General features: G+C 26.3%; 4 protein-coding genes across 5 annotated transcripts; 2 read left to right on the top strand and 2 right to left on the bottom strand.

The window, feature by feature from the left end:
* Positions 1-65: 65 nt before the first annotated feature.
* LOC112594333 (Golgi reassembly-stacking protein 2) lies at positions 66-5,996 on the bottom strand. 2 transcript variants are annotated; one of them, XM_025339064.1, is made up of 10 exons: positions 5,972-5,996; positions 5,768-5,885; positions 5,574-5,654; positions 4,698-4,901; positions 4,402-4,619; positions 4,219-4,336; positions 1,902-2,619; positions 770-832; positions 385-438; positions 109-251 (listed from the first exon to the last, which is right to left on the bottom strand). In XM_025339064.1, the coding sequence occupies exons 2-10, from the start codon at positions 5,828-5,830 to the stop codon at positions 109-111; spliced, it is 1,662 nt and encodes a 553-aa protein (XP_025194849.1). In that variant the 5' UTR covers positions 5,831-5,885; positions 5,972-5,996. The 2 variants fall into 2 exon arrangements, with proteins under 2 accessions (XP_025194850.1, XP_025194849.1); XM_025339065.1 differs by lacking the exon at positions 5,972-5,996 and having other exon boundaries at positions 66-251; positions 5,768-5,965.
* Positions 5,997-6,101: 105 nt separating this feature from the next.
* Positions 6,102-8,417, top strand: LOC112594335 (cytoplasmic tRNA 2-thiolation protein 1). Its single transcript, XM_025339066.1, has 6 exons — positions 6,102-6,240; positions 6,327-6,390; positions 6,550-6,781; positions 7,113-7,420; positions 7,902-8,106; positions 8,171-8,417. Exons 2-6 carry the CDS (start codon positions 6,343-6,345, stop codon positions 8,377-8,379), a joined length of 1,002 nt encoding a protein of 333 aa, XP_025194851.1. The 5' UTR covers positions 6,102-6,240; positions 6,327-6,342; the 3' UTR covers positions 8,380-8,417.
* Positions 8,418-11,085: 2,668 nt separating this feature from the next.
* On the bottom strand, positions 11,086-15,889 carry LOC112594457 (CCR4-NOT transcription complex subunit 3). Its single transcript, XM_025339246.1, has 11 exons — positions 15,865-15,889; positions 15,267-15,499; positions 15,045-15,200; positions 14,674-14,853; positions 14,465-14,612; positions 14,069-14,325; positions 13,764-13,995; positions 13,047-13,316; positions 11,634-11,902; positions 11,363-11,572; positions 11,086-11,285 (listed from the first exon to the last, which is right to left on the bottom strand). Exons 1-11 carry the CDS (start codon positions 15,887-15,889, stop codon positions 11,187-11,189), a joined length of 2,079 nt encoding a protein of 692 aa, XP_025195031.1. The 3' UTR covers positions 11,086-11,186.
* A 2,355-nt stretch (positions 15,890-18,244) lies between these two features.
* Positions 18,245-21,267, top strand: LOC112594395 (lysine-specific demethylase lid). The gene has a single exon (XM_025339157.1). It carries the CDS (start codon positions 18,920-18,922, stop codon positions 21,194-21,196), a length of 2,277 nt encoding a protein of 758 aa, XP_025194942.1. The 5' UTR covers positions 18,245-18,919; the 3' UTR covers positions 21,197-21,267.
* Positions 21,268-21,592: the final 325 nt, after the last annotated feature.

The raw sequence follows: 21,592 nt of genomic DNA, 5'->3' as shown, positions 1-21,592 counted from the left end.
TAAATAATTTTTTTATATTAAAATTTGTGGTTTAATTTGAATAATTAAGATTAAAATATAATATTTAATTTTAATTAAACAAGTAGAAATGACCTAAATAAAAACTATTTAACTATTACTATTTGAAATATTTTTCTTCTGATCAATTTGTAAGCTCTCTATAGCTGAATAAGGTAAAGTTGCACTAACAGTTATTGGTGGCATACCAGGTAAAGATATTGGAGTTGTAAGTGGCATTCCTGAGTAAACATCTGTAACAAATGTAAATAGAAAATTATAACTTTAATACAATAAAATCATTAAGAAAAGATACTCATTTAATTTTAAAACGTTTTGAATGTCTAATTAAATATAAAAATCCTAGATATTATTGTTAAAAAATACTTTGTTGGTATTGTAATGGCTGCAAAGGTTGAAATTGATCCGAATAATTGATTCCTAAAAAATAAATTAACCATAGTTCAATAATTATTATTAGAAATATGTTAACACAAATAAGTATATTTTATTTTCACACTAATTTGTATTGTCATGTTTCAATAAATTTTAGAAGTTTAACAAGTAATGTTTTATACAAAAATAGTTTATTATTATGATTTATGGGTCATATTACTATGACATTAAAAAATAATTTTAAGTACACAACATAGTTTAGATCAATGAATTAAATGCTTATAGTTATAAATGATTTCTTTTTAAATTACTTTTTTAAAGTATTCATTTAAGCATAACATATACTGTACAGATAATAATAATTATTTTTAAATACCTGGTTGAGGCTGGGGAGATATTGGTTGTGACTGAGAATTAGACATCGCCGAATAACTGTTTCCTGAAAAAAAAATAATAATGATCTGAATAACTTTTGATAATGTGATGAATTGAAATATTATTATAGTCTAAAAAATGAATATATCTAAAATTAGAAATACATAACCCATAAATTAAAAATTAAGAATAAAGTAAATGGAAAAACTTATTTATGTAATACATATCTTAAGTGTATGTTTAAAATACAGTAGAACCTCGATTATCCGGGGTAATGATGGGGAGAGGGTCACACGGATAAATGAAAATCACGGTTAATCAAGACTTTTTATAATAATGAAATTTTTTATTTAATTATAATTGGAAATACCTAGGTACAATTTTATAATAATGAAATTTTAAAAATTTTGATTCAATTATAATTAGAAATACATAGGTACAATTTTATAATAATGAAATTTTAAAAATTTTGATTCAATTGTAATTAGAAATATACATAAGAAGACGTATACATACAATAATGTTATACATACGTCCTACATCCATAATATTGTATACCTACAACAAGTTATTAGGGCTTAAAATATGAAGTTATTGTCAAAAATGTCATTAATACGATTGTCGATATCGAGTATTATGTTTAAAAATGTTCGGAAGAATGGGCACAGTTAATCGCAAACACGGATAATCGAGTCATGGATAATCAAGGTTCTACTGTATTTGAAAAATCTTCAAGTTTAATCTAAAATTTAAATAACTAAAATATTTTACTTTGGTTATTATTACTGCTTTTGAAATTGTATCAGTCTAAAATTAGTCACAATTTTTTTTACAAATTCTATAAAACTTTAATAAATCATTAATACTAAAAATAACCACTATAATCTATAACTGGGTTAAAATAAAATAATTTTATGTTATATTCCTTATTTTTTTGTTAAGAACTGATGACATCAAAGAAACTTTTTGTAATGCTTCTTTGAAATTTGTATTAATATTATATTACTTATGTTAATTTAAGAACTAACAAAAATAAAAAATTAAGTATTTGCAATTTTCACAGTTCGGTTTGATTTTAATTACCAATAGCATTAATAATTAAAATTGAATATTAAATTAAACATTAAATTTACCAAGAGGTTGCGCTAAAGGTGACATTTGTGGAAAATTCTTCACAGAAAACATAGGTATAGTACTTGAACTATTTGATTGGCTGACTTGAGTTTGAAACTGCGTGAAGTAATTACTTATGTCTTTAGAACTCTGTACATCAGTTACAGTTGTAGTAACTGCAATATCAGTAGGATGGGATTGAGAATAACTATTCTGTGGAGGAAACACATTTGATGACTGGTTATTTAATTCTTGAACTGTAGCAGTTTCGGAAAGGTTCACAGGTGTTAAGGATGATGGTTCTTGAGACGCAGAAATAGCGGTAGACTCTTGTGATGTAAATGGTGGTAATTTTGTTACTTGGGGTGTCAATACATAAGGTTTAATTGTTTCAGAAGTAGATCCTAGTTGTTGAGGACTATACTGAGAATTTAAAACTTGGAATGTGGGATTAGAAGGATTTTGAAATGTAGTAATTTGTGGAGGAAAATAAGGTAAGGGTGCTGAATTGCTTGAATAAGGGATTTGTTGATCTGTCAGCGTGGTAACAGGTATTTCAGATGTTGGATTGTTGTAAAATGGTATTGACGCAGTTTGATTACTTTCATTCAAAGGTTCGTTAGATTTTTCTGCTTCAATAGTTGAATTATTAACAGTAACCGGAATATCAGAAATAATAGGTGGTTGTGGTGTCAGAACTGGTGGATTAATTACTTGTGGTACTTGAGCAGCAGTTGCCTATAAAATTAAATAAATAAGGTAAATTATTTTATTAAATTTCAAAACAATATTCTATTCTAATTATGAAATACAAGGTATGATAAAAAAATACCGGGATTTTTTTTTTTATTTATTTAAATATACAAATAATATTTCAAATATTAATTCTCTTCAAAGTATTCACCGCCCTATGTTATACACTTGTCCCATCTTTCTTGTCACTTTTTAAAGCAGTGCTGGAAGTCTTCAACTTTAAGTTGCTTGAGTTGATCTACCGCATTCTTTTTTATTGTTTCAATATCATCAAATCTTTGTCCTTTGAGGTCAGTTTTAATTTTTGGAAATAAAAAAAAAACCTAAGGGGAGAAGTCTGGTAAATAAGGAGGATGAGGTACAACTAGAATTTGTTTATCAGCTAAAAACTTACGGATTGATAAGACAGGATGAGCTGGCGCGTTGTCGATGTGTAACAACCACGATCGATTTTGGAACTGATTTGGACGTTTCTTACGGAGTTTTTCTCGTAATTTAATTAAAACTTCTTTATAGTAATTCTGATTAACCATTTGACCAGTTGGAACAAATTCGTAATAAATGAGGTCTTTAATATCGAAAAAAGTAATCAACATGGTCTTCACATTAGAACGAACTTGTCGAGCTTATTTGAGTCTTGGTGAAGTTACTGATTTCCATTGTGATGACTGTCATTTAATTTATATGTCATAACCATGGACCCAAGTTTTATCACCAATTATTACAAATTTAATGAACCCTGGGTCATTTTATGTTCGTTCTTTCAAACTTTGACAAACTTCAATTCGATGATTTTTTTAGATCTTGACACAACAATTTGGGACCATTTTTGCACAGACTCGTCTCATACTTAAATCTTCAGTCAGAATAGTTTAACATGATCCAAAAGAAATGTTACACTCACTAGAAAGTTCTTTTATCGTCATTCGTCGATCTGATCGAATAATTTTTCTTACTTTTGCCACTATTTCCACATTTATTGATATTGAAAGTCGTCCAGCATAAGAGTCATCATTAATGTCTTCACGATCCTCAATAAACCTTTTATGCCATTTAAATGTTTTAGACCTGCTCATCGCTTCATCTTCAAAAGCTTTTTTAATTATTTCAAAAGTTTCAATTGCTGATTTACTGAGTTTAACGCAAAATATAATACAAACACGCTGCTCGGGTTTATTCGACATGACAAAATTGGCAGACACAATAAAAGTATCTGATTTCAATGAATTGTCGTTCATTACTAACAGTTAATATTAATTCGCGGCTTGAATAACGTAATTAAATGTTATCTCTACTTTTATTTGATGTGTGTACATTCTCAATTTGATTATTATTAGCTCAGATATGATTTTAGTCCCGGTATTTTTGATCACACCTCGTATACTCATTAGCTTAATTATACACATTGCTTCACTACATAACAGATATATAGAAAATAGATCCAAACATGTGTTGCCTGACTTTTGAAAACTGATCACTAATAAATATGTTTCTTAATTTGAATAGAGCACTCAAGTTATATATCATTCCAGAATAAAATGAGCTGTTAAAATGATTTTATTTATTAATGAAAAACTAGCTTACCATCACATTATTAACAACAGCTGGCTTTATAATAGGTGGTGCTGGAATGTCCTTGTTTTGATATACTTGTCTAACAGGTATTCTATGCAAGTACCCATAACCTATTCCACAGCCCAAACTTTAAAAATAAACAATTTAAAAAATTAATTAATTTAAAAAAATTAAACGTATGAAAAATATTACCTTCCCTCGCCAGGCCATGCAGAATCTGGTGTAATTGAAACTTCTCTACAAGTATCCAATTCAACATTATATACATATAATTTTAATGGTCTACCTTCGTGTGCTTCAATTAGCATAAACAAATCTTCACTTTCATGCATTATAGAATCAGATCCAATTATATAATCTGTATGTGACCTAAGACCAGCTTTATCAGCAGGAGAATTTGGGTGAACATCCTAAACATTAGTATATTTGATAAAATGTACATATACAAACAATTAAAATTATTTAGTATTAATTAATTATTTACTAACAAGAATATGCCAGACATTTTCATTGGCTCCAGCAAAAGAACAAAATCGTATGCTCACGCCCAACAAACCTTGACCACCCCAATTACTATTTGGTACAATTTTTACTTCTCTAACTATTTGTGTTTTGCTACTGTAAACAGCTAATATAATTTCATTACCATCTCCATTTTTTAACATTTCTTTAAGAGTATCATTGTCTTTATCCTTAAAATATTGATAATACAAAAATTATTAATTTCCATTACATTAATAAATAATAAATACATGATATGTTATGATTAAATTTATAATAATTATAAATTAAATATACAAAATATATTTTGAATTTATTTATTAATATATTAAAACTAAATAAGTTTTTATCAAATAATTATAATTTTGAACAATTATAGCGTAGAATGCTTGAGTCAACTCTTCTATTGCTTATTCACAAATAAGTGTCCACTATCCAAATCAGAATTTAAATTCATGCCACAATATGGCATAAAGGTTATAAGTTGTAATTATATAAATAAACAATAATTATTGTTGAATAATGTCTATTATAAAATTACTCAACCATTATTAGATTTTATGAATTTAATATAGGTTAAATACTTTATAAACATACTTTGTACACACGGAATATTACAATTTGTAATTTACAAAGTAATTTAAATATTGTTTAATAATAAATAAGTGAAGGTTATCAGTTTATCACTATATTATTATGAAAAAGCAAATTAAAAAAAAAATGTTTATTTAAATCATACTGATTAAGTACAAAACAAATAAGTTACTAATTCTTAGTCATTGCAATTATTATTATTAAATTGTCTAGACATTTATATAAGAATAAAGTAATAGTAAATAAAGTATGAACTTAGTATAACTTACAAGTCGTGTGTTATTAATAGCCAATATGAAATCAAAAAAAGCTTCTAAACCCGCTATTTGGCCTGGTGAATTATCTTGAACCTAGATAATAATAATTGAAAGGAAATATTAGAAAAATATTTTAAAATCGTTCTGTGTATTATATGTTAAGAAATTATTTACAAAAATAAATTCTATTAAAACTTTTGATTTACTTTCAAAACATGATATCCTTCTGTTCCTCCACCTGGAATAGGAGTACTATTTGCAGATCCCATTTTAATTATACTATAACGCTAATAACGTTTAATTTAACTTATGTCTTGAAAGTGCCTTCGCATAGTACGGTAAATACAACAATATTAATTGATTTTAATTAAGAAAAATGTATTTCTATTAAATAATAAATTTTTACTTACTAGTTTTTGACAAATGACGTGTAACTACTATGTTTTATCTCTTATCAATAGATGTGAATATACAATTAAGATAATATTATCAAAGAATAAGATATTAAATGATATCATTATCACCTACAAATATGCCATGTGTATTTTACTAATAAAAATATTGGAACATTTGGAACGTTTATTATTGCTTATTACTTAGTAAAATATTTAGAAAGACAGAAGTCACAAAAACTTCAAGAACGACAGCAACTTCTAACTTGTGTATTGGTTAAAACAAAGTATATGACATTTTAAAAAAAGTTCAATTATCTTAAATTTCTAGTTTATAGTTGCAATAAATTTTGTAAATTAATATCATTTTTAGCTTTTTCAAAGTTAAAATGCCTATTTTATGTTCTGCAAAATGTGGTAAGAACGCAGTATTAAAGGTAAAGTAAATAATGTTAAATAATAATATTACATATTACATAATACGTTTAAACAAATAATAATAACTATCAATCAGTTTTTAACTTATCCATTTACTATAAAAAATTTTTTTTAATATTAATATTATTACTGATTTATAAAATAAATTTATATTTTAGCGCCCAAAAACTGGAGATACATTATGTAAAGAGTGTTTTTATTGGGCTTTTGAACTTGAAATTCATAGCACCATCATAAATGGTAAACTATTCAAAAAAGGTGATGTTGTAGCAATTGCAGCTTCAGGTGGAAAAGATTCAACTGTACTAGCACAAGTTCTTAAAACTTTAAATGAACGCTATAATTATGAGCTAAAATTGGTGTTATTGTCTATTGATGAAGGCATTACTGGTAATATTATAATTATTTTATTCAATTAAATTAATATTTAAAATTTATACTAAATTTAAATTATTGTGCTTTTAGATATTTTTTTAAGTTAAAAAATATGTTTAATATTTTTATCATTAATTAGTGCTGTGTAGTAAATAATTGTAACATACTTTATTTCTTTGCTCTTGTCTAAACTATTATTACTCAATATTGGATTTCTGAAGGAATATTAATCGTTACTAGAAAAAAAAAAATATAATTTATATCAATTAATAAATTATAATTTAGATTATTTTCTTGAATTAAATATATTTAAACTATTATATTATAGTATATGCTATTTTAACAGGTTATAGGGATGATAGTCTAAAAACAGTACAAGAAAATAAAGATGAATATCAAATGCCTTTAAAGATATTATCATACGAAGAGTTATATGGTTGGTCAATGGACAAAATAGTTGCTGAAGTTGGTCGTAAGAATAATTGTACATTTTGTGGTGTATTTAGAAGACAAGCTTTAGATAGAGGTGCAATGTTATTAAATGTGAACTGTATTGCTACTGGTCACAATGCTGACGATATTGCAGAGACTGTATTGATGAACATTTTAAGAGGGGATGTTGCAAGATTACAAAGATGTGTTAATATTATTACTGTAAGTACAACAAAATATCATATAATTGAGTATGCCAGCAGGGAAATTAAATCAATTAATTAGTTAAAAATATTAAGAATACTTTTGTAATATTCTTTTTCTGCACAAACATGTTTCATATTATTTGATCATCATATTTAAAATCTAAGCCATTGTTACTACATTAATTTAAATAGTTAAAAAAAATAGGGTGTGATGAAAATGGCAATGCTAGACCTTCAATGAGTCACTATTTGGGTTCTTATTGACATAGCTATTTCCCATATAATGAGAACATAATATGTTCGAATAATCAAACTAATGTACCGTACCTTATATAACAATAAAAAATCTCACATCTAATGGCCATAGTAACCAAACCTTAAATATTAATAAAAACAATCAAATCCTTGTATTGAATTATTATTTTATATTACTATTGATTTTTACTAATCAATTATTGTAAAGGTGTTTAATTTTGTTGTTATATATTAATTATTAGATTACAGAAGGCACTATTCCTCGATGTAAACCTTTAAAATACACATATGAAAAAGAAATAGTAATGTATGCATATTTCAAGAAATTGAATTATTTTTCAACTGAATGTATTTTTGCACCAAATGCATACAGAGGATATGCTAGAACATTTTTAAAAGATTTAGAAAGATTAAAACCATCATCTATTATGGATATAATACATTCTGGTATTATAAAAATAAATAAATATATTTATCTATAAAATTTTTAACTATTTTTAATATTTTTAAGGCGAGACAATGTGTATTAAAAAGGACGTAAAATTGCCGGACATTGGTGTTTGTACTAAATGTGGATTTGTGTCAAGTCAAAAAATTTGTAAAGCTTGTATGTTATTAGAAGGATTAAATCGAGGATTACCAAAACTTGGAATTGGCAAAAGCAGCAAAGCTAATAAAGCATTAAAATCATTACCAAACCCAAAGCTGCTACATTTTTAAAATATTTATTTATTTTTAATTTGTAAATGTTTTCATGTAAATTGATCTATCTTTGTATATTTTACAATTTTTATAATAATCAAAGAATTGTAAATATAAATATTTTTGTGAACTTTTATTATTATTTACATATTTGCATTTGTTATATTTTATATAAAGTATTTCACACCTTGCATATTTTGAAATTTGATAACCTGTTACCTGTATGTAAAGAATTTTTGCCAAAACTGTTGAAATAATATGGAATTGAATATTAGGTAGTTACTGGCTAGGACTATGAATGATTTTATTTGGTACACGTATTGAATAAATAATTAGTTTTTTTTTTTAGTTTAAAAAAAATTATAGAATTAGTGGTCTATTTGAGATTTAATTTAAAAACTTTGATTATGTTTGTTGTTAAATTTTTTGCAATAATATAATTATCAATATTAGTCAATTGATTCAATAAGATTCAACAGTAACGCCAAGAACCATATTTTCAGTTATCAAAATATTAGTTTGTGATTAACAAATGTTAAAATATATATAAGTCATCAAATTATATGAATTTGATAATTATAATTCATATTATTTAAACTTTCCAGATATCTAATGTAATCACAGCATTCATAATTTATCAACGAATAATAATATATACTATGTATACTAAAAATACTCATATGTATGAGATTAAATCAACTATCAAGCATAGTAAACTTATTTAGACATAAATACGATATTATTATATACATTATATAGTGTCACTAACTCTGGAATGGGTGACAAATCCTCGCCACCTATACACATGTTTACAAACAGTACCGCTCCACAAAGCAAAAACAGAATAGAGACTAATAACCATAGAAACCTTAAATCTATAAAAATAAAAACTGACGAACGAGGAATATAAAAATTAAAGGGTACTAAAGCACACACTGCAAATGTCAACCATTAAATAGCGCTATTTAACACGGTCAATTTTTTCATTTGACATATATTTTGTTTAATTTAAACTTGTTATTTTGTACAATTTATCTAGCATTCTAACACCAAATTATTGATTAATTGATAAATTAATGATGAACGTTGAAATAAACAATTAAATAATAAACAATTTTTATTGACATATTATTATAAAAATAAATCAAGTTATCTCAAAACTAGTAACTGTGATGATGAATATTGATACTTAATGAAGAAAATATAAGACAATTGCAAATTTTGTACTCATTATTAACTTAATCTTAGTCAAATTAAGAGATCGAAAATAATAATAATATCAGTTTTATTATAATTGTTTTTTTTTTTAATTATTATTATTATTAAATAGCTTACTTTTTGTACATCTATCATTTATTTGCTTGGCTTTAGGATGATGTTGTAGAAACAAAACATCCAAATTGTTTTTCCATGCATTAAACACGATCAGAGCTTAATAATTAACAGCCAACAAAAATAATAAAAAAAAACATTGATCATTTTGTCCCTAACATAAATCACAAAAGGAAAGGTAACTTAAACATAATACTTTCCTGGTCTATAATTATAGTTAATTATTAAAGTGAGGTTGTTTGGGTTTTAATAAAAGGACTTAAGAGTCGGTCAAAAATTATTTAAACATTTTAGAATATATAATCAACATTTGATAGAATATTGTACCTACCCAATGGATTTAAAAAAATTATACAAAACAAAAAATTATTATAAAAAACTTAATTCTATGATGAAATATGAATAAATTATATTTTTTGAAAGACTCTTATAATATACAAATTTTAAATCGTTCATTGAAAAATCATTTTGTTTACAAGAGAGAATAATTGAATGTTATTATACATAATAGTATAAAAAAATAGTAGCTAACATTTTTGTTCTAGTGAGTAATGAATTAAGTACAAAGTAGGAGATTTTAATTTGTGTTGCTTGCTCTATTATTCAATTTAATTTGACAAAAAAATAAATGATAACCAATAATGTAATTTATACATTCATTGAACTTTAAGGAAATAGGAAAATTAAGTTTATAAAAGAGGGTCATTCAAAAATTATCTAATATATAAATTAATTTAAAAACTTAATAAAAACTATTGATTTTATATAAATTCATACAATTTCTTTCTTAAAAAAAATATATTGTTTTATTTAATTTATATTCAATCAATTAAAAAATTATATACCTGATGAAAGTGCTATTAATTAAATTTTTATATACATACTTCTATAATCAAGGAAAAATTAATTTTAAGAAATAGGGAATGGACAATTATACATTAAAAAAGAAAAAATAATTTACATAATTTTTGAATGACACCAAATGAAGTTCACTTTTTGGTATCGCAGATTTAATAACAAATTAGACAATAAATCTGAGGTACACAAAGTACAATACAAAAAAATTTTATATTAAACTATGAGAAATTTAACTATGTTGCTAATAGTATTTCTATTTTAAGAGTTTTATGCTTGAAACAAAAACAAAATTATTGAAAATATGTCAGTTTTCAAGGAATAATATAAATGGGACATAAGCCTTAGTACTTTTTGATTAGAGAATAATTAATTCAGAAAAAATATTAAAGCAGTCTGTTAATATGTACAACATTTGGTTAGTATGTACATACATATAAACAAAGACTATATTAAGTTTTTTTTTCAAAATTAAAAAATAAAAATAGTATACTCCAAATTCCTTTTCTCCAAATGTTCACATCATATCACATGTTGTAAGGGTACAAATAATCCTTTTGTATTCATGGACTATATTCTAAGTATTTTTTTTTTTTTTTTTTTAGTGTATGACTATGTGAAAATACATTATTTTCATTTCAATTTAATTCTCTATCTTCCAGATACTTATACTCGAATGTGAAGCCTTCTTTTTTCCGTTGACCCCATTTTTCATAGTCAAAATAAATGTATGTGCCCTTAGTTAAATAATAATAATAATTAATTTGTAAACTAAAATTAAAAATGTATAATCGCATTTATTTAGTTATCAAACCTGTTCATATTCTTCATTAATTAATTTAGGTTCTTCGTGTCGCTGAAACCACATCATATATTTTGTATGGAATCTCCAACTTTGTTTTTTTAATGCCTTAGCAGCTAAATACTGTGCTTTAGACCCCTCCATGTAATAGAATATAAAAAATAGGGATTCTGTTGAAAGCCTCTGGAAAAATTCTAAACTGTCAGAATGAGGAAGAGGTCCCTAAAAACATAAAATATATAAATAAAAAAACATAATAGTATTTTTTAAATCAGTTAATTACTTGATTATAATAATGAGGTGTTGAACATGGATTTCGAGGTAAATATAATTTTATTCGTTCAGAATCTGATGGATGAGGTAAATGTACAAATGCAGATTCAAGCATCGTGAATTGAAATTGATGGTCTTTAGAAAGTGGCACTGGACCTAGTGGAGCTACTCCTAATAAAGGAGAAATGTTAGCTTCAAACAAAACAGGTGGCTGTTGTGATGGTTGTTGCTGCAAGCTTAGTTGACTACTTGAATTTTGAACTATATTTGAACTCATACCTTCAAAATAAAATATATAAATTAAGATTACAATAAATAATTTCTTAAGATACACGAAAGTGACAATTTAAAATGTTAACATTATTTACAAACATATAATATTAATATAAGATAAAAATACTTTACCAATCTTACGATCTTAAGATAGAGATAATATCTAAAATAATTATAATAGTTGGAATCTCAAAAAGATTTTGTTGCTAAGTGTCTATTATGTTTTGGAATATATCATAGATGAATTTAAAATAGTATTTATTTATTAGTTAGAAAAAATTTAGATACCATTAGAAAAACTTAGAAAAACTAATAAGAACAAATTCTATGCTTATCTTTATAGTATTTTTAGAAATTAGTTCTCCATGTTTGAATTATACAAAATTAAATAAGCAAAGATGAAAAATTCTGGATTGAATGATTTTTATGATAAATAAAATAGTTTACACAAATGAATTTTAGTTGTAAAATAATAAGTTTTTTAGCTTTAAAAAAAAAAATGCGAGATTCACTGGTATACTGTATTTAATCAATCACAGGTGGATTTTCCACTTAGAATCAATTTGACCATAAGCAAATACCCATGAACTGAATAGCACTCAAACTGAGATATATTAAAATCAAAATACACTCAGTAAAGTATCTAATCTGTCACATAAACCAAATTCAGCTTTAAACAACATTTTATTTGACTTCTATAAAAAACTAGACATGCTTTGGATCACTGAATAATAAATGGTATCAATATAACAAGATTCGCTTAAGAGATTCACTGGAAGTAATTAATAATATTAATAATAAATATTGCTATAATTTATGCAAGTACATTGTTAAAATAAAATTTAGAAGTAATAGTATCAGTAGAGCGCACACTTATTCATGAAATAATTTTAACATAACCTGATGAGAATACATGGATATTTAAAAAAAAAAAATCCATTTTGTTCCAGGAGTTATATAATTGCAGGTAAAAAGGTACTAGAGGTTTTGGTGATTTTAATTTATACATACTCTATTTTTGAGTATACATGAGTGATGATAGAAACAAAATTAAAGCCTTCTTAAATATTTAAAATAACTTTAAAAGCTTCATAAAGAATCATAAATAAATAAAAATTACTATATGTAATATTGATTATTATATAATTACTTTTAGTATCAGTAGACTGTTGTGATATATCAATTCCAGCTTGATCAATAGCTTTTTGGGCAATGGTCTTTAATGATGACAAAGCCGTATGAGAATCCACTTGTACTGGTGATGTTGTAGAACTTAATGACGAAGGTGTAGTAGACACACAGTTTACAACACTATCAGAATTATTCACATTTCCTTGTGTAGTTGACACGTTTGTATGGTAAGATGATGGAGAAGTTGGTATAGATGTAACAACAGGTGTATTTTCAACAGATTGTGATTCTAAGTAAATAACAATTCAAAACTTAAACAATAATGTTACAATAAGAGCAAATTAAAAATATAATTTAATACTAAAGCCATATTTACTGTCCACATATTTTTATTTTCATATAAAATAAGCTTTTTAATAATATCAAATATTTAAAAATTAAATTTTATAGAAATTAAAAACTGCAAAAACTATTTAAATTTAAACTTAGTAAATCATATTAAATAATAAGACTAATAATAATCTGTAGAAGAAAAACTTAGAATTTAATTTAGATATCACTATTTTATTGTAATAATATAAAGTTGTTCTGTGACTTGATAAAATACTATTAACCAATTATATTATGAAAATAAATTGAAAACTTAGTATTTTTTATATTAATGAAAATAACTTTTCACGATAATTTAATCCATAAACTATGTTTTTTATGCATATTATATTAAATAAAAACTTACGTGTATGTTTATTATGAATATTTGAAGCTGCTACAGTTGCAAAATTACCAACAGTAGTAGTACTTGTTTGAGTAGTTATAGACTGGGACACAGTAGACACACTGGATGTTGTGGTGGTATGATTACTAACAGATGATTTAACAACAGCAGCTATAGTTGGACCTTTACTGTTCACTGTAGAATTAGCATTACTTGGAGGATTTGCTTTCACAGGAGTTGGTTTAATTGTATTCTAAATTAAATATACATTTTAAATTGATAGTAAATTATTAGTTTTAAATAAGAATATTAAATAGTGTACAAACTTTAGTATTTTCCTCTTTTTTTTTACGAACTGGTGCTGCAACAATAGAAGCTGAAGAAGCAGTAGTTACAACTGTAGATACTGTAGAGATCATTGGAATTGATTCACTAATTGTAGCAATAGTTGTTATTGATACTGGTGTAGAAGTTGTTATTACAGCCACTGAAACTGGCTCTTCGATGGAATGATTGTGTGACATTGGAGCAGGAGATGCTGGACAAGAGCCGCTAAGACTTGCAGTTTGACTAGTGGGTGATCCTATAAGTATAGTTCAATACAATAAAATATACAAGAAATTGATTACAAATTAAATTCTAAAAAAAATAAGATAATTTTAATGACTATTCTATTACACATAAAAAATATTAAAAAATTTTTTTTAACACTATATTGTTACCATTTGCTTCTGCAGAATTATTAGCAGCAACTCCTAATTCAAGTTCAGCTAATCCAATTATTTCATCATACAAATCATCATTATGCATAAAATCCTCTTCATGTGATGCTTCAATATAATATTCTACATCATCTTTTATTGAACGAATCTACAAATAAGCTTATTAAATAATTTATTTATACAATTATATAATTAATAATTTTGTATACCTTTTTGACCTCCACTGACATATTATCTAACATTCTTAACACAGTCTCTAATTTACGTATATGGAACCTATGTCGTTCTACTCTTGCTTTGAGTTCATCTAGTTTTTCTTGTTTATCTTTGTCCAACCTTTTTTTCTTCCCAACAAGTAATGACTCCATTTCACATTCATACTGGTCAATCTATCATACAAAATTTTAATACTAATTAATAAATAAAAATAAATTATGAAACTAAAACTACCAAATAAATGAAAAATTTTAATCATAATATTAAATTAAAAATGAGAAAAATTCAATAACAATGAGATTAAAATAAGCCCCTAACTAAAAATCTAACCTAAATATTTCATTAAACCAAAATAATTAATTACTTGAATATTGAGCGACTCAATTGATTGTGTTAACCATGCACTTATTTCTTCTCTTTCTTTTTGAGCAGGATCTAATTTTTGGGCAGCACCCAAACCTTCTTTAGAATAAGCTTTAGTCTTTGTTTCTCGTTCGACTACTTTGAACCTTTCCATTTGCTATAAGTAAGAATAAACACAGTTTAACATTTAAACAAACTAAATTATGTGTATAAATATACTAACGGTTTCTATAAGTTTGCGGTAATCAAGTAATGCACTTTTATCCTTAATTTCTGCAGACGCAATCCAGCTTTTGATTTGATCGCGTAACCTTTGCAATTTCTTGATTTCCTTTTTGAGGTCAGCCTCATATTTTTCTTTTTGATTACTATTTGTAGCATTATGAACTTTTTGCCAAATATCCTCAAATGTTTCTACACCTTCGGTAACTTTCTTAAGGCACCGATCAATTTCACCTAAAAATTATATATAAGTTATTGAATTATTGCTCTCAGGCAATATTGCTTTTAAATAATAAAAAAGAAAAAGTTATAATTTAATGTAAAACATTTGTAGTTGATACTAGATAAAGTTATTTTCAATGTAAGATTTGTAAAATTATTTGACATTAATCTACATGTTATTTACATAAATATGAATAAAAATGCTAAAATTATAAACAAAGGTAGTCATATTTAAAAATAGCAGTTATTTAATTATAAAACTCCTTAAATAAAAACACTCATATATTGTTCCTAGGAAATACCACTATTAATGTTCTTTTCAACAGTTTTTGAGTACGAAAGCGAACAATAATAGAATGTGTACCGATAATATTTACCTTGAAGTTTTCTAGAAGCAGCCATAACTAAGGAAACATTTCAAATACGAATATCAACATAACATTATTTAAACTACATACAATATAAAAATTTGTCACAATTTTGGACTAAAAAATTAATAAAAAAATTACAATTTTTATCATACAAATTTCACCACTACCACTGTTTGTGTTTGTGTGTAAACGCTTTGTTCAAGATGGCTACTGATAATTTTCAGGTTATTCAAAATTGAACAAACGACTAAATAAATACAGTAAAAATCTAATCGTATTTAATATTTTAGAATTTTATTTTGAATAATTTTTAAATGAAATAACTCCTTAAATTTATATGAATTAGGATAATTCATTTCTCTAAAGATATTAAACAAATATAACTATGAATATTTAAAACACATTTGTTGTTGACTGAATTCGTCTTGCTGATGTACGGTTTTAATTAAAACAGCTGTTCAAGACGTTATCTATTATCACAATCCACAGATTATGTAACGAGTTGTCAGAAGAAGAGGAGACTTGGATATATAATATATTAATAAAATCTTAAATTAGTAATTAATAATTACTCAAAAATTAGTATTACGTTTAAAATAATATAGATATTCGGTATTAGACATTTGAAACATTTTTTCATTTTTCAAATACTTTAAGAATTAGTTTAGTATATGACATATGGTATAGTATGTATATTTCTATAGTATTAATCATATTAGGTACGTTGAAAAAAATATAAATTGGGTTACTAATGTGTATCCAACATAAATTTTCCACATAGTGCCTTGATTTGCGTTTATTTAAACCATACTTATTAAGAAAAATATAAATAATTGTAATTTAAACTTACTAACAATAATAATATACAAAAATTATAATTAAATACCTAAGTATGAATTTTACAATCTAATAGATAACTATGCTTTACAATTTGAAATTAATTAAACGCTTCATACACTTTATAATATAATACTGTGTTAAAAAAAAATTCATTTTATTCATTAAAATTTATATACTACCTTTCATATTGTGTTTTATTGATTTGTTCATAGTTAAAAATTATTTATCACTTTTTTGTTAAATTGATTTTAAAAAGTTTAATAATTGATAACTATCACTACATTTCATGTATATATTCGTATTGCGAAATATAAATGAATACATATATATACTATTTTTATAAATGATGTTCGTTTCTATGTACAATTGTCACTTTTTATTTAAATATTTTCAAATTAACTTTTTTATTAACTAGTAACTACTATTCATTAATGGGTATTAAATACATTTACAGTTGCTGCTTAATATTTCTGATTGCAATATTGCTTGGGAATTTCGTATCTTTTTACATTGACGTGTTACAGTTATACTTTTCATAATGTGAGTTCTATTTTAAAATTTTTTTGGGAATTTAATAATATTAATAGCATTTTTGGTTCTGAAGATTTGATAACTGCAATTTGAGAAACATATTTTGTAATAATATTTAGGATTATGTAATTTTGTATCGTTGATATGGGTAGCATTAAATTATTTAAATTATAGTTCATTCTTATAAATTATGGTTTGTATTTGTGACTTAGAGATCGTTAGACTGTTTTAGTTAAATGAATAATTATAAACTACAGACACACGTCACTTTTAGGAAATAGAAAGTAGGTAGGTATATCTTCTCTAGATTATGATACGTACAATATAGTGCAAGTTCACACGACGGTACTATAGGTAATAACTTATAGGTATCTCAGTATCTGTGATGTTTTACTCTCAACATTAGTCTTTTAAAACCACAATAGTCTGCCTGACATTATTAAAGTCTTTTAAGTCTGAGACTGGAAAGATTTGACTTTGAAACACGAAGTTAATTAATGACGATTTTTATATTTATCCATGTACCATGGACGCATAACAGATATCTGTCATATTCATACATTTATCTGTTGTACGGACGTCAAACGTGATGTACCTTGTTCTCGATATGTGTCGCTAGTGAGGCAAACAGATTTACTGAGCGACGACGGGCGTTCAATATTATAAATCGCACGATCGTCATAATTTGTAGATACGTTTTTAATTGTTGTTCCAACGAGACAAAATGGCCCAAACAATGGAAGTAGATCGAGCGGCAACCGTAGAGGTATGCGAAATACTATGGAGACTGCAACATATATTGAAAAATATCGTAGATGGAAATTTAGATTGAACAGTGTCGTAATATTTCTGACTATACGTCCTGATTTATTTAAAATAAATATTATATTATATTGGAACTGTACTCTGTCGATGCGTTTGCCCGTGTGGCCGTGTCGTGTTCTGTAGGACATAGTACAGCATTATAATTGTGTCGATATTATTGCGAGTGCGTGCGTCTGTATATCCCGTAGTTGGTAGTGGTGCGAGCAGCTATATAATATATTATTTTCTATGCTGCAAGCGGCGTACCTCATCACTTTCGTGTCTGTGTCGAAGTCTCGTACGTGTGTAGGGTGTGTGTGTGTGAGTGTGTGTGTGCGCGTGTTTGTATTTGTGTGTTCCTGTGTGCAATGTGTATGTTGGCTGCATTCTATCTTCCATAGTGAAATTGCTACTTTTAAACAAAAGGCTTTAAAAATAAGTTTTAAATTATTTCCGTGCATAAACCTACGAAATACTCAATTTATTTCGATCTGATTTGGCATAACCATATTACAGTGACAGATCAAATACTCGCTTGAGGTACATCGAAGTTATTTTTCCTTTCCTTTTTGAAAATCATTAAACGGATCACCCACAGTAGCGTGGTGGTAGTGGTGGTGTGGAGTGTGGACTACGTGACATTTTAGAAATACGGGATGGACGTCCATCGTTCGAAACGCAATCCTTGGCTCTTGACAATGCAATGTACATTTTCAACTTCTAATGTTCGATAAACATTAAGTTATAAATACGATACTTTTTCGATCAAGTTGTTTTAAGTTTTTATAGAAAGTGTTTTTATCTCTGTTTAAGTAAGTAATTATAATTTTTTTTTATATATACGTATATAATATTATCTATACCTATATCATAGTATTATATTAAAATGAGTGTGAAAAGAGATATTAAGTGTAAACTTGAAATTGATGAACCAAAACAAAAAGAATGTCCTGAAGGTAAATTTATTGATCCTGTCAGTCTTATGGAAAACGGCAAATTTGTCTTCAAAGTTCCACCGGAAGCTCCAGTTTTTGAACCTACTGCAGAAGAATTTAAAGATCCATTGAAATATATCGCTAAAATTAGAAGTGTAGCACAAGAACATGGAATTTGTAAAATTAAACCACCATCTAATTGGCATCCTCCATTTTGTGTTGATGTTGATAACTTTAAATTTACACCAAGGATTCAAAAACTAAATGAATTAGACGCAAGTACTAGAGTTAAACTTAATTTCTTGGAAAAAATTGCCAAGTATTGGCATTTACAAGGGATTCGTATTAAAATACCAGTATTAGAACAAAGGGCTGTAGATTTATATTCTCTTTATAAAATTGTAGAATTTGAAGGAGGTTTTGATGAGGTATGTTTGGAAAAAAAATGGGGAAAAGTGGCTAGTCGTATGGGTTATGTTTATGAAAAATCTTCTGGTACAGTGTTAAAAAGTCATCATGAAAGATGGCTTAATCCATTTTCACTTTTTCATGCTACCATTAAAGATGAAATTTATAACAAACCAATTAAAAGGGAGAGTAAAGTTCCAAATATTAAAGAAGAAAATTCTTTTGTTTCAAATTCCCCTACTAAAAGAGCTAGACTTAGCCCTGATGAAGATAATGAATCTGATGATTATATTAAGGATCCATTTTATTTAATGGAAAATAAAGAATTAAGAAAATTACAATTTTTTGGTGCTGGTCCTAAGATGGCTGGATTTAGTTCCAAGTGTAGAATAGGACATCTAAAATCAAAAGAATCTAAGAAGTCTAAAAGAAGAAGTAAGCCTGTTGTAGATTATTTGGATAAATATTATTGTCAAAAATGTGGAAGTGGCAAATCTGAAGAAACTATTTTAATTTGTGATGGTTGTGATTTAAGTTTTCACATGCAATGTTTAATCATACCATTAACTACTGTTCCAAAGGGTGAATGGAGGTGTCATAAATGTGTAATAAATGAAGTGATCAAACCTAGTGATGCTTTTGGATTTGAACAAGCTCAGCGTGAATACACGCTTCAACAATTTGGAGAAATGGCAGACCAATTTAAATCTAAATACTTTAATATGCCAGTTCATCTTGTGCCTACAGAAAAAGTTGAACAGGAATATTGGAAAATTGTTTCATCTATTGATTCCACAGTAATAGCAGAATATGGTGCTGATTTACATACTATGGATCATGGATCAGGATTTCCTACAGGTCTTGCACTTAGTGGAAATGAAGATAATACATTTTACAAGTCATACATAGAAGATCATTGGAATTTAAATAATATACCAATACTTAAAGACTCTGTTCTTAGTTTTATTAATGCTGACATATCTGGTATGAAAATTCCATGGATGTATGTTGGGATGTGTTTTTCAACATTTTGCTGGCATAACGAAGATCATTGGAGCTACTCAATCAACTATTTACATTGGGGTGAACCAAAAACATGGTATGGAGTTCCAGGAGCTTCTGCTGAAGCTTTTGAAGAAGTTATGAAGGAGACAACACCAGAATTATTTCATTCGCAGCCAGATCTCTTGCATCAGTTGGTTACTATTCTGAATCCAAATATATTGATGAAAGCAAATGTCCCGATCTATCGAACTGATCAGAATGCTGGAGAATTTGTTGTTACTTTTCCAAGATCTTACCATACTGGATTCAATCAAGGATATAATTTTGCTGAAGCTGTGAATTTTGCTCCTGCGGATTGGATTTCTATAGGTCGTGAATGTGTTAATCATTATTCCTCTCTCAAACGGATATGTGTATTTTCCCATGATGAACTTATATGTAAAATGGTGAACTCTTGTGATGACTTGACACCAAAAGCAGCTGAACTTGTGTATGATGATTTGAATGAAATGGTAAAGTTTGAAAGAGTTCAACGTAAAGCACTTTTAGATTGGGGTGTTACTGAAGCAGATTTTGTTGAATTTGAACATCAAGTAGATGATCTTAGACAATGTATGGTTTGTAATACCACTTTATATGTATCTGCTGTATCCTGTTCGTGTGATCCAAAAAGACTGGCATGTCTTCGGCATTTTAAACAATTATGTGATTGTCCTGCCCAAATGCATGTGTTCAAATACAGGTACACCCTTGATGAGTTTCCACCTCTACTACGAAAGGTTAAAGCTAAAGCTGAGCAAGCCTATGATGATTGAATATATTTACAATGATATTTTATTTTTTTATGGCTGTAAATAATTTAAGCCGTCATTGACAAGTATAACCAAAATATAAAATTAGGTTGATTTAATATAAAGATTTATGTTAAAAAAACTATATTTTTGCATCTCATAGTTATGTTATATATTTAAGTTTTTAGTTTAGAAATTGATTGTTTACCTAAATATTAAAGACAATTAAAGTACGTATTTTAAAATCTAATATGAAAAAAAAAAATTAATGTTATATTATTAAATATTGTACATTATTTTAGCTTAATGTATTTGTGTATTCTAATATACGATGTACCCACTAAATAGTTTGAACTCTTATTGAATTATTTGTATAACATTTCTAATGATTTAATTTTATATATATATTTTAAAAAATTT

The sequence above is a fragment of the Melanaphis sacchari genome, unplaced genomic scaffold, assembly GCF_002803265.2.
Source record: "Melanaphis sacchari strain LSU unplaced genomic scaffold, SCAv2.0 Contig22_pilon_pilon, whole genome shotgun sequence".
Taxonomy (NCBI): domain Eukaryota; kingdom Metazoa; phylum Arthropoda; class Insecta; order Hemiptera; family Aphididae; genus Melanaphis; species Melanaphis sacchari.
The sequence above is the reverse complement of the archived record's forward strand: the minus strand, read 5'-3'. Positions and strand labels throughout refer to the sequence as shown.

Coding starts and splice junctions, on each gene's coding strand:
- LOC112594333 (XM_025339064.1), bottom strand. CDS start 5,830: ATGGGATCTGCAAATAGTACTCCTATTCCAGGTGGAGGAACAGAAGGA. Junction 4,337..4,401: donor GCATGGCCTGGCGAGGGAAG/GTAATATTTTTC, acceptor TTATTTTTAAAG/TTTGGGCTGTGGAATAGGTT. Junction 439..769: donor ATCTCCCCAGCCTCAACCAG/GTATTTAAAAAT, acceptor TTTATTTTTTAG/GAATCAATTATTCGGATCAA.
- LOC112594335 (XM_025339066.1), top strand. CDS start 6,343: ATGCCTATTTTATGTTCTGCAAAATGTGGTAAGAACGCAGTATTAAAG. Junction 7,421..7,901: donor GATGTGTTAATATTATTACT/GTAAGTACAACA, acceptor ATTAATTATTAG/ATTACAGAAGGCACTATTCC. Junction 8,107..8,170: donor TATGGATATAATACATTCTG/GTATTATAAAAA, acceptor AATATTTTTAAG/GCGAGACAATGTGTATTAAA.
- LOC112594457 (XM_025339246.1), bottom strand. CDS start 15,889: ATGGCTGCTTCTAGAAAACTTCAAG. Junction 14,613..14,673: donor TGTCAGTGGAGGTCAAAAAG/GTATACAAAATT, acceptor GCTTATTTGTAG/ATTCGTTCAATAAAAGATGA. Junction 13,996..14,068: donor AAAAAGAGGAAAATACTAAA/GTTTGTACACTA, acceptor TATTTAATTTAG/AATACAATTAAACCAACTCC.
- LOC112594395 (XM_025339157.1), top strand. CDS start 18,920: ATGAGTGTGAAAAGAGATATTAAGTGTAAACTTGAAATTGATGAACCA.